This window comes from Callospermophilus lateralis, chromosome 14 (assembly GCF_048772815.1).
Source record: "Callospermophilus lateralis isolate mCalLat2 chromosome 14, mCalLat2.hap1, whole genome shotgun sequence".
In the NCBI taxonomy this organism is placed as follows: domain Eukaryota; kingdom Metazoa; phylum Chordata; class Mammalia; order Rodentia; family Sciuridae; genus Callospermophilus; species Callospermophilus lateralis.
In genome coordinates, this window is record NC_135318.1 from 20,632,878 (window position 1) to 20,645,419 (window position 12,542).

Consider the following 12,542-nt stretch of genomic DNA (forward strand, 5'->3'; position numbering starts at 1 on the left):
AATGGAGCCTAATCACTCCATACCCTCCACACCTCCAGTCTGGCTTAAAGGAAAATAGTGGAAAAACCTGGCAAACACTACCCTCACTAGGTAATCAAGAGGAACATCACTGCTGATATCATGTACCTCCTGATATGATGTAATGAGACCATCTGCCACCCTGTGGTATTCTTCCCCCCAAAAACACATAACCTCAGTCTCTATGTATAAGGGAAACATGACAGAAAGTGCCAGGCTCTGGGTTTGATCCCCAGTACTGGGGCGGGGGGTGCGGGGAGGGGAAGGACTAAATGCAATGTAGTAACCTGCAGTAACCCATACCTGTAATCCCAGTGATTTGGGAGGCTGAGGCAGGAGGATTGCAGGTTCCGGGCCAACCTGAAAAAGCAGGGGTGGTGGGATGCAGCTTAGTTGCAAAGCGCCTCATGGGTTCAATCCCAAGTACACATACATATAAAAAGCAATGTGGTACCCTTTGTTGGTTCCTGGACAGATAAAGATATTAGTGGGAAAATATAAAATCAAAATGAAGTCTGAAATTCAATTAATGGGTAAATGTACCAATGTCAACATCATAGTTTTGACAAATACACCAAAGTTATGTAGTATTAGCATCAGGCAAGAAAGGTAAAAGAGATGTGGGACTGACGTACTATCTCCATAACTCTTCTGTAAAAAAAATACTAAAATTCCTGACTACATTAACATATAATATATGGGAAGAGGTAAATGGAGCTAAATTATTTTAAGGGCCTTGAATTATCCATAGAGGATAAAGGTTGGATGGGCTTGGTGGCACACGCCTGTAATCACAGTGACTCCAGTGACTCTGAGGGTGAGACAGGAGAATCGAGAATTCAAAGCCAGCCTCAGCAACAGCAAGGTGCTAAGCAACTCAGTGAGACCCTGTCTCTAAATAAAATAAAAAATAGGGCTAGGGATGTGGCTCAGTGGCCAAGTGCCCCTTAATTCAATCCCTGATACTTCCCCCCAAAAGAGGATAAAAATCTTGATTAAAATTTTGATAAATTAAGTGTGCATATTGCATTTTTAAAGAATAGCTACCAGAGTGGGTCACAATGGCATATACCTGTAATCTCAGCTACTCTGGAGGCTGAGGCAGGAGGATTACAAGATTAAGTTTAGCCTGGACAATTTATCAAGACCCTGTTTCAAAATAAAGCAAAATAAAAAGGTTTGGAGATGTAGCTCAGTGGTAAAGCACCCCTGGGTTCAATCCCTGGTCCTGGGAGAGGGGGGAGATTTCCACTTGGTTGTGTAGGCAGAGTACTTGCCTAGTATATTTGATCCCCAGCACTATGGTGGGGCGGACGGGAGAAAAAGAAATAGCTGGGCACAGTGGTACGTGGCTGCAATCCCATCTACTTGAAAGGCCGAGACAGGAAGATCGAAAATTGGAAGTCAACCTTGGCAATTTCATCTCAAAAATAAAAATTAAAAAGTGGCTAGGGATGTAACTCAGTGGTAAAGTGTCTCGGTAAAGTTCAATAAGAGAAAGAAAGAAGGAAGGAAAACAAAAATAAACCCATTAAAAGTAGCATTGGCAAACTTTTTCTATAAAGCAATAAATAGTGAATAGTTTGGTCTTTGCAGGCTGACAGCCCTGTGTATCTACTTGACTCTGTTGTAGCATGAAAGCAGCCATAGACAATACATAAAATGGGCATGATGTATGAAGATATGTCTTTGTTTGCCAAAACAGGCAGCAGGCTAGGTTTAACTCACAGACATAGTTTGTTAACTCCTACATGAAAAGAATAAAACCAGAGTGTCTAATTTCCAATTAGTAAAGGGGAAAATGGAGTAACTTAAAAATAGTGATCTAAGTACAAAGCAAGAAAGGAGAGAAAAAGAAACAAAACAGAACAAGTTAGAAAGTACAAAGTAAGATTTTGATTTGGTATTATGGTAATTGCATTAAGTGTAAATGGATTACATGCTCTAATTAAAATAATTTTTTGTTCTTTTTTTATTAGTTGCTCATGACAATACAATGATCTTGACATATCATACATTTGATTCAAATGCATTTTTTGTTCTTGATATGTCTCTTGTAATTAGCATATATTTAGATTTTGTTTGTTTTATATCCAGTATTTAAAGGATATAGAAAGATTGAAAGTAAATAAATGGAAAAAAGAGCCAGGCGCAGTTGTGCACACCTGTAATCCCAGCAACTCAGAGAGGCTGAGGCAGGAGGATCACAAGTTCAAAGCCAACCTCAGCAATTTAGCAAGTCTCTAATTTAAGACAAAGTATTTCTAGAGAGAAAGAGGGTCTTCATAGTGAAAAAAGGTTTAATTCACCAGGATTATGATTTTAAAAATAATTACAAATAAATAAAATAAAATCTAAAGATATAAAAGAAGAAATAAATCCATGCAAATGATTTTACATATCTGTCTTAGTAATTGATGGAAAATCAGACAAAAGCTTAGGAAGAATATAGGCTTGAGCATTAAGATGAGAAAAATTGAATAAATGGACACATGGAAACACTATTTCTATCACCTGCAGAATATAATTTTTAATCATGTAGAATTTTTTTTTTTTTTTTTCTTTTGCTACCAGGAACTCAACCCAGGGGCATTCAACCTCTGAGCCACATACCCAGCCCATTGTATTCTTAATTTTGACACAGTGTCTCACTAAGTTGCTGCGGTTAGCTTCAACTGAGATTATAGGTGTGCACCACTGTAACCAGCTAAATGTGTAGAATTTTAAAAATATTTTTATTAGTTATTGATGGGCCTTTATTTATTTATATGTGATGCTGAGACTTGAACCCAGTGCCTGGCACGTGCTAGGCAAGCACTCTGCCACTGAGCCACAACCCCAGCCCATAGAATTTTTATTTTTAATTTTATTAGTGGTACTGCGGATAGAACCCGGGACTCCATTCCTAGTAGGGAATCCACAATGAGGTACATGCCCAGTGTGGTAAGTAAATACTTAAGACATAAATAATATATTTTAACATATATATTATATTGGCTCATTTTGTATTACCATAACAAAATACATGAGGCAGGCTACTTCATCAAGAGAGAGCTTCATTTGGGCTCACAGTTCTGGTCCGAATTGAAGGACCATGCATCCGGAATGGCCTTCTTGCTAGCAGTTCTGATGTGGTACAGGGTATCACATGGCAAGAGACAGGGAGCATGTTTGTGTGTGCAAGGCTACTTTGGCCTCTCTCCCTCTTCTTGAAAAGTCACCAGTATTCAATGGGAATTAAATTTTAATGCATGGGAGGAATTATCCTTTTGGGGACACACTTTAAGCCATATCCAAACCATAGCACATATGTAGAAAGGTACTGGTCAAACTGCACACATATGTCTAAAGAACCCCAAACTATACCTTCAGTCCTCATCTTCTATTGAACTCCAGGCTGCATATTAACTAGTACCTGCCACATTTTTTTCCCCTCCTACAGTGCTGGGGATCAAACTCAGGGACTCTCACATTATTAGGCAAGCACTCTGCCACTGAGCTCAGTTTACATAACAGATCTCATTCATATATATATATATATATATATATATATATATATATATATATATAAATTTTTTTAAAGGGAAGGGAGGGAGGGAGGGAGGGAGAGAGAGAGAGAGAGAATCTTTTTTTGTAGCTGGACACAACACAATGCCTTTATTTTTATGTGTTGCTGAGAATCGAACCCAGGTCCTGCCCGTGCTAGGTGAGTGCTCTACCGCTGAGCCACAATCCTAGCCCATCATTCTTATTTATTTTTAATTGATTAATTATTATTTTTTTTTATCAGAGATTGAACCCAGGGTGCTTAACTACAAAGCTACATCCCCAGTCCTTTTTATTTTTTATTTTGAGACAGGGTCTCTCTATATTGTTTAGGGCCTCACTAAGTTGCTGAGGGTGGCTTTGTACTTGTGATCCTCCTGCCTCAGCCTCCTGAGCTGCTGGGATTACAAATATAGCACCATGCCCAGCTCATTCTTTAAAATTATAGTTCTCGTACTGACTGAAGAGTATTTTAAGACCATATTTATTTAATAACTTTCTTCATGATGGGCTTTCAAAGAATATTATTTAAGTTGCCTTTGTAGACTGAAACTCTTTAAGAGACCATGTCTGTCTTCTCAAACAGTGTGTTTGTTAGTGGTTAAGCATCCCTGGGTTCAATCCCCAGTACCAAATAAAATAAAATAATGTCTGCTATTCAATAGTTCATTGGATTGATTTTCGAAATTAATGTTCTTATAAGAAAAGAGAATGTTCAAATCAGTTTTATTAATCTTAATTATAATAAAAATTGATTTCTTATAAATTTTGTTTGCAGTGCATTAACCTTAGAGAAGCCAGTCACCTCTGAGGGTAAAATAAATGATGATAAAATAAGTGATATAGACTTGAAAATGAGACCATACGTTCTGGGGTAGAATGATCCTCTAAAATTATTTCATCTCCCTCTGTGACATTTCTTCTGTTTTGGTACAACAGCAGCTAGGAAATGTGTCAAGCCATGGACTCAGGAAATCATGTCCTTCAAATTTTCTGAAAGTACCTACTTCAACTGTCCTAGCTTTCTTAGATTTATTTGACCCTGCATTTTTGTTTTGTAAGTTTTATTTTAATTAATTAATTTATTTATATTAGAGCCTTAAAGTTGTGCATAGTAGTTTGGAACAGATGACCCCACACCTGACCCATTAGGGAGTGATTGGCTTGAGAGAAAATGTTTGTGGGGAAGAACAAACCACTTGGAAGATCTGCTCCTTTGAAACTCTGCCTCATTACACTCTACATAATGACAAGTTGTCCAGTCTAATCCTAGGAGAGTGGTAAATGAGTCCTTCCCTGTTCTTTGACTGTCACAGCAGAGCCCTGGGCAGTGCAGGAAAGGGCAGCAGATGGTGTCAGAGCATGCACATTGGCTGGATCCTGTCAGATTCACCTTGGAATTCCTATTGTGATGTCATATGGAGGCCCAGTCTTGAGGCAGAAAACTTTGGTTGAGAAGGGCATGGGGTTGAGTAATGGCGTCAATTTGGGGACTGGCTATTCCACTGCCACCATATCTCAGCCTTCTACTATTATTTAGTTTCCTTGTTAGTGGGGTCTGGGTACTGTTTTCTAGGTGCAGGGGTTGGAAGCAGGTGGCAGCTGAGACAGACTCAGAGGTATGTGATGTAACTCTTCCTTGAAACTCACTGCTCCTTTCTGTGGGCTGTGGGAGGAATTGGATAGAGGGGAGAGGGGAACTGAGACAATGCCTATGAATGTCTTCCCAGAGATTACTACAGAGCCTTTACCCTTCGATTCATTTTAACAAGATAGTGCACCTTTTATATATGGCCTTGTACTATCATTGAGGAAAAATAAAACACCATCCCCACTCTCCAGGAGCTTGAGATGAAGTGGGGGAGACATTTAGACAGATAGATACATGACTTCAAGGAAATAGAATGTTACAAAAGAGAGGGTACTGGGGCCCTAGCTCAGCGGCAGAGCACTTGCCTTATATGTGTGAGGCACTGTGTTCAATCCTCAATACCTTTATTTTATTTATTTATAAAAATAAATAAATAAAATAAAGGTATTGTGTCCATCTACAATTTAAAAAAATATTTTAAAAAAATGAGTAAAGAGGGGGTGAGGGCTGGATGAGTGACTCACACCTGCAATCCTAGCAGCTGGGGAGGCTGAGGCAGGATTGCAAGTTCAAAGCCAGCCTCAGCAATTTAATGAGACCCTAAGCAACTTAGCGAGATTGTCTCAAAAAAAAAAAAAAAAAAAAAAGAGAGAGAGAGAGAGAGAGAGAGGAAAGAGGTTTGACTATTGCTGAAGACATGGGAGGTAGGCTAATCCATAAAATCCCTTCTGGAAAACCTCAGGGTGAGTTGTGCTTCAGAGGAAAGGTAGCATTTTGAAGGTGATTGTTGCGGATGTAGGAGGGAGGAGGGTGATGTAAGACTCTTTTCAGGAGGGAATAGATTGGGGAAAAGCGTGGGAAGGAGAAAAGGATTGATGTGTTTTAGAAGAGATGAGGACACTAAACTGAAGGGCATGTTGAAGTTCAGAGAATGCAATGAGAGAAAAGGGTGGAAAGTGGACAGGGTTTTAAATGCTGGTTGAATATTTTGCACAAACATGATTCTATATACAATTAAAAGAAATTTTAAAGATTTTTAAAGCTAGGTAAAAATGCACTTAAATCTGCATTTTAGAGCAGTGTTTCTCCAACTTTAATATGCATACAAATCACCCTAGGGAGGGCTTATTTAAAAAAATATGTTCTGATTTAGTTATTCTGGTGTAGGGGGTTGAGATCCTGAATTTCTAATAAGCTCCCAGGTGATGCCGCAGCAGTTGGACAGAGGACCAAACTTTGAGAACAAGGCTTTAAATATATCCTGTAAATTTATGGTAGTTTTCTGACACAGATAAGTTATGTTAATGGTTGGTGGGAAAGAGGGAGGAAATAAAATGATCAGAGCAGGAAGAAGACATGGATTCATTTTCCAAACACTTATCGCCCCCCTCCACCACCATATGCACTCCTCTAGGCATGATGAGTACAGCAGTAAATGGAAGACACAAAAATCTCTGCTCGAAGGAACAAATGAAAGGGAATGAGGAAGAGAGGAGAGTGAATGTTTGGTTGTGGGAGGTCAGAGGTGAGGCAGAAGGAGAAGGGGCTAAACGTTTTCCTGATGCAAAGAGTTAATTATAAATGTTATCATTTCTTATAAGAACTGCATTAATTTAGTGTATGGCTTGGTGTGTATAGTAAGTGCTTCACATATGTTAGGAAATGAATAAATTGCTTCTCAATTTTAACCCTGAAAGATTGTCAAGATCATGACATTTTAATTTTTGTTTGTTTGGGTTTTTTTCTTTTCTTACTTTTTTCTTTCTTTTTTTCTTTTTTCTTTTGGTATCAGAGATTAAACCCAGAGGTGCTTAACCAGTGAGCCACATCCATAGACCCCCTCCCCTTTATTTTATTTTTTTTTTAAATTTGAAGCAGTCTTGCTAAGTTACTTAGGGCCTAGTTAAGCTTCGAGGTTAGCTCTGAAATTGTGATCCTCCTGCCTTAGCTTCCTGAGCTGTTGGGATTATAGGTGTGTGCCACCATGCTTGGCAAGATCATAACATTTTAAACATGGGAACATTAGGAGTGCAGTGAGGTGCAAAAAATGATCTACAGGTTGAGTATACCTTATCCAAAATGCTTAAGACTATAAGTGTTCTGGAATTTGAAAGTTTTTGGGGATTTTTGAAATATTTACGTAAACATAGAGTTATCCTAGGGATGGGACACAAAGCTAAATAGGAAATTCACTTATGTTTCCTATACACTTATTCACATAGCCTGAAGATACTTTTATGTAATATTTTAGTTAACAAAAAGTTTCATGGTGTGGAATTTTCCACTTGTGGCATCACATTGGCTTTCAAAAAGTTTTATATTTTGGAGCTTTTCAGATTTGGGATTTTCAGATTAGGGATGCTCAACCTGTATGACATTGGAAGTGCTTGTAAACTTTAGGAGATACTCATCAGGTGTCTCAATTAATCATTTAGACCTCTGATGTCCAATATGATATCCTCTAGACACATTTAAATTGATTAAAATTGAATCAAATGCACTAACTATACTTCAAATGCTCACATGTGTCTAGAGGCCATAATATTGAACAGGATAGACATAGAATATTTCCATCATCATAAAAAAAGAGCAATACCAGCATAGACTGTAGTTGTTGGAGATAAAGATGTATTGAGTCCCACAAAGTGGTGCATGTCTGTAATCCCAGCAGCTCAAGAGGCTGACGCAGGAGGATCACAAGTACAAAGCCAGCCTCAGCAATTTAGCAAGGCTAAGAAATTTCGCGAGACCCTGCCTCAAAATAAAAAGGGTTGGAAATGTGACTCAGTGCTCAGTGGTTAAGTGCCTTGAATTCAATATCTGGTATCAAAAAAAAAGTAAGTATTAGATTGTTGCTGAAAGCTTGATCCTGTCTCCAATGCCAATCCAATAACAAAGACACAGTTTTGAGAAAAAGGAGAAAGAAGGTTTATTGCTTTGCTAGCAGAGAAACACAGAGGATGCCAGTCCCAAAGGCTGTGATTCTTCTCATCAGCAGGAACAGGGAGCTTTTATACAGGTGACTAAAAGACTACATTCCCACATGTCTCTGTCTGGAGTTGTAATTCATTTGTTTATTTGGGAGATAGTCATTTCTGAGATCTTCTGGTATCATCCCCAAAGTCTGGATTACTTTGTTCCTATGGTAGGTGTGTACTCAAGGACAGATAATTCTGCCTAGGATGGTGAAGAAAGGTAATCCTGTTTTCCCTGAGATTAGGGAGGGGGGGAGATTAGGGAGGAGCAGGGAGAAAGAAAGAGAAAGAATCATGTCCATTTTAAAAATAAGTTTCAGTGTCAGAACAGCAAGACTATATTCAAACAAAAGTGGACCATTGTTACATTTCCCCACTGTCAATTTCTACATTCAATATCTATGGAAAAACGGGCTATGACATCTCCAAACCACTTCCCGCTGAAAGGGGGTGAAGTTGGGGGAAGTAACCCAAAGTCCTTGTTCTCAATCATGTGGGGTGTGAAGAGTTAAGGACATTCAGCATCAGAGCAGTCCAGAGGTCCACAGTGGCAGACAGCAGGCGACTGGACAAGGCATACATAAGGCAGGGATCATGCTAAGACAACAATAAACCAGACAGCAAAGCACTACTTTTTTTAAACAATTAGCATTTCAGTCAGTCTCTGAAAACCATGAGGACAGTAATTATAATCTTATTGGTGAAAAACAATTCAAGTTTATCAATGTAGGAGGTAGGAAGATTTGTAGGTCTTCGAGAAAGACTCAAATTAACTCAGGATAAATTTGTGACTCTAGAGTCTTATGTGATCATTATTATTAGGCTCTGCCATACAATGACTATTCCTTTATACTTTAAGCTTTACTTTTGGTTGGAATAACACAATTGTACATCTTAAGTTACATTTAAAAAAAAGATTGTTTTTCCTTTTAAATGTCCATGTAGGACTGTGCTCAGGTTATATTCTCCTGACAGCTTTTTCCTTGGCCCTTTATTTCCTTGACTTTGGTCTCCAAGTTTTTGGTTTTAAACACCCAGAAAGCCAGTTTTACCAGTTTTAAAGAGGGAGTAACATGGGCTGGGGTTGTGGTTCAGTGATAGAGCGCTTGCCTAGCATGCGTGAGGCACTGAATTTGATCCCCAGCACCACATAAAAAAAAAATCAAATGAAATACAGGTATTTAAAAAAGAGTATTTTTAAAAAAATAAAAAGAGGGAGTAACAGGTTACAGCTTCAATATCTATAATTCTATAGTTACCCCTTTCATTTAATCAGGGTCAGTATTAGTATTAGAAGTCAGCATTATATACTATATGTCTGGTAGGTGATGGCTTATTATCTCAAATTAACACAGGTTGTTTTTTTTTTTTATTAAAAGAGTACCTCTGCCAAACACTAACAGGCACTAGTTACAAAGTTTAAAAGGAAAATGCAAAATGAAATTAACAGAGCAAAACCAATGTGTAATAGCTATGAATCAAGTAAAATCATTTTTAAAATCTTAAACCTTTAATTAGTTATACATTATATCCTGTTTATTTTGAGTTCACAATAATCTTTACAACAAAATTTGATCTTTTGAACACAAGTCTAAATGAGCTCAAGTCTAGCCTATTTTGGAGCCATTCTAACATGGAGTAAGATGCGGTAGAGCCTTATATCAGGTAAGGTGGGGCTCTTGACAAATAACACAATACAATATTACTTCTAAAACATCCATCAAACAAAGGCCAAGAGAGCTTTTAACTTTCTTTTTTTTGGAAAAAGTAGCAAAATGCTACCTTGTTTTATTGTGTCACCTTTAAACAGATCAGGCTGTCCTTATTATCTTTCAAAAATGCATCTAAATTCCAATTCTAGTATGAAGAGTAACACAAAATTGTACATATAACTTATTGACAATAGATTATTTTATCCAGCTATAGAAATATCAAATGACATAAATAAATCCCAACCAAGTTTGTTATATTTATATAAATTCAAGACTTTTGCTAAACGTAATCTTAGTTTGGAGAACACTAACTTGGCAAAGTGCTCTCCTAAGCTTTACATTTATCTAAGTTTAACTTTTAATCCAGAGTATGCGATAACAATGATCACAGCTCTGCATGGGTTAACAAAAATCAAAGGATAGCCTTAAATCTCTTATACTTTTAGGAATCAGTATTAATGATCAGAAATTGACTTACTCAAAGCAAATAGATATAAGACAGGTCTTCAAATGACAGTGTGGCCCTTCTATGTCAGATACAATGTATAAAAAAAAGAGCGTTCATTGGTTACCTTGCCAGTAAACTTACAAATCTTTAATTTTATAAACTTTTACATAATACTTAGATAGATAGATCTCAGATATATACATATACTAAGTCACATATATTTTGAGTGTCAACAATATTGTTATAACCTAAATGACAGTTGTGTGTTTAACCAGTTACAAAGTAATCATTTAAGAATTTAAAACAGGTACAAACCTAATTCCTTCAAGACTTAACTTCCCCAAGTAATAAAAACCTAACAAATGCAAGAAAATTATCCATAGATAAGAGCAGATCAATGATTCAGATTTTGGGGCTGGGGATGTGGCTCAAGTGGTAGCGCATTCACCTGGCATGCGTGGGGCCCGGGTTTGATTCTCAGCACCACGTACAAACAAAGATGTCGTGTCCGCCGATAACTAAAAAGTAAATATTAAAAAATTCTCTCTCTCTCTCTCCCTCCTCTCTCACTCTCTCTTAAAAAAAAATGATTCAGATTTTGCTTCATATCAGTACATTGAAGTTCAAATAACTTTGACTGTGCTAATTATAGCCAAATTAATCCCAAACACAAATTTTTTGAGATTTACCTTCCGAAAACCTTCTGAGACTTACTAAAACATTCACAACTTCTTTTCATCCTTAGTTTTGTCTCTTTCATCCTGGACTTCAGCACAAGAATATTACTCTGCCAGACAAAATACTACTTTTTCACCCATATACATTTCTTATACCTTCTAATTTTTTATATTAAAATATATTTCCATACATATAACCTCTTTTTATATTTTCTAGTTTGGGACCATTTCTTAAATTCATATTCTGAAACCATCTTTATGAATGTTATCTATGCATTTAATTTACACAACATATTCATCCCAGGAGAGATTTGGACAATCCAGCAATACAAAAACTGTGCCTTAATCTTTAGTTTCCTAGGTTGCATTCAAGAGCACAGGATATTTTGGGGCCTGACCTGTCTCCTTTATCATTATCACAATTTCATAAACTTTAAGTGAGTTCCCCTCTGTCACTTGTACTCAGAGATTGTTTTTGGGCCTTTTTCTTGTACTAGGCAAATTGATATGCAATGGAGGAGGCCCTTTCCGCCCTTTCCTTTAGGCTTCCTTGAAGATCCTTTTGCAGAGGCTGCCTACAAAACACAGGTTGGACTTAGTTTCTGTCTTTTTTTTTCTGGGTGCAGTTATTAATCTGCCAGTATTCCCAGGCATTTAGTTCAGTGGCTATACTATTATAGCAAGAATTGCTTTGCCCCAGTGATGAATATCTCCTAGCCAAATGAGGTGTCCTCTCAGATCTTAAAAGGGAAGACTTAGCCAGGCGTGGTAGCACATGCCTGTAATCCCAGCGGTTGGGGAGGCCAAGGCAGGAGGATCTTGAGTACAAACTCAGTAAGATCCTGTCTCTAAATAAAATACAAAAAAGGGCTGGGGATGTAACTCAGTGGTCCTCAGTTCCATCCCTGGTACCAAAAAACAAACAAACAACAACAACAACAAAACCGGGAGACTTCCTATCCCCAGGTCATAAACTGACAGTTCTGGAACCTTCTACCACTTCCTTTGTGGCCAGCCTTTACCCTCCCCACAAAAGGACAAAAGAGGCTGGAAGGCCTGGCAGAGTTTCTACAGCCCAGGCAGCTTTTCTGGGATTTTTCCCCCAGTTTACTGACCCACAGTGAGAGGATGCCTGGGGCCAAGCTGAGAAACAATTCTGGGAGTGCCAGTACGGGGTTAAAAAGATTTAAATCTTTTAAACCCTTTCTTCTTCTTTTAAACTTTTTCTCTTTGAACACCAGAGGCAGTGCCTTTTGGCATCTTCACCTTTTTCCCAGATGGTTCAGACCCCTTCTCATGCAACTGCATAAATGCCTGTACAGACAGAATCTCTTTCAGGTACTTTACCCTTGACAGACCAACTTCAATGTATAATAATCCAGAAATAATCCAGAAAAACCATTCAAAGACAAGATTGAGTTACTGTAAACTGATTTCGTGTAGACAGGCTTATACTTATAGGTGGTATATAACTATAGCAGCTGCTGGGACAGTCTCTCAGTCCCTCCCTTTACTTACAGGAATAGTTTTCTTGTTGGACTCCAGGCACACTCACGCATCTCTTGACTTTCCAGC

General features: G+C 37.9%; 1 protein-coding gene across 1 annotated transcript in view; it reads left to right on the forward strand.

The window, feature by feature from the left end:
• Window positions 1–5,039: 5,039 nt before the first annotated feature.
• Window positions 5,040–12,542, forward strand: part of Spata31h1 (SPATA31 subfamily H member 1) — a 40,685-nt gene continuing 33,182 nt past the window's right edge. The window contains exon 1 of the mRNA XM_077105233.1: window positions 5,040–5,183. Coding sequence (XP_076961348.1) covers window positions 5,040–5,183 — 144 coding nt within the window. The remainder of the gene's footprint in view (window positions 5,184–12,542) is intronic.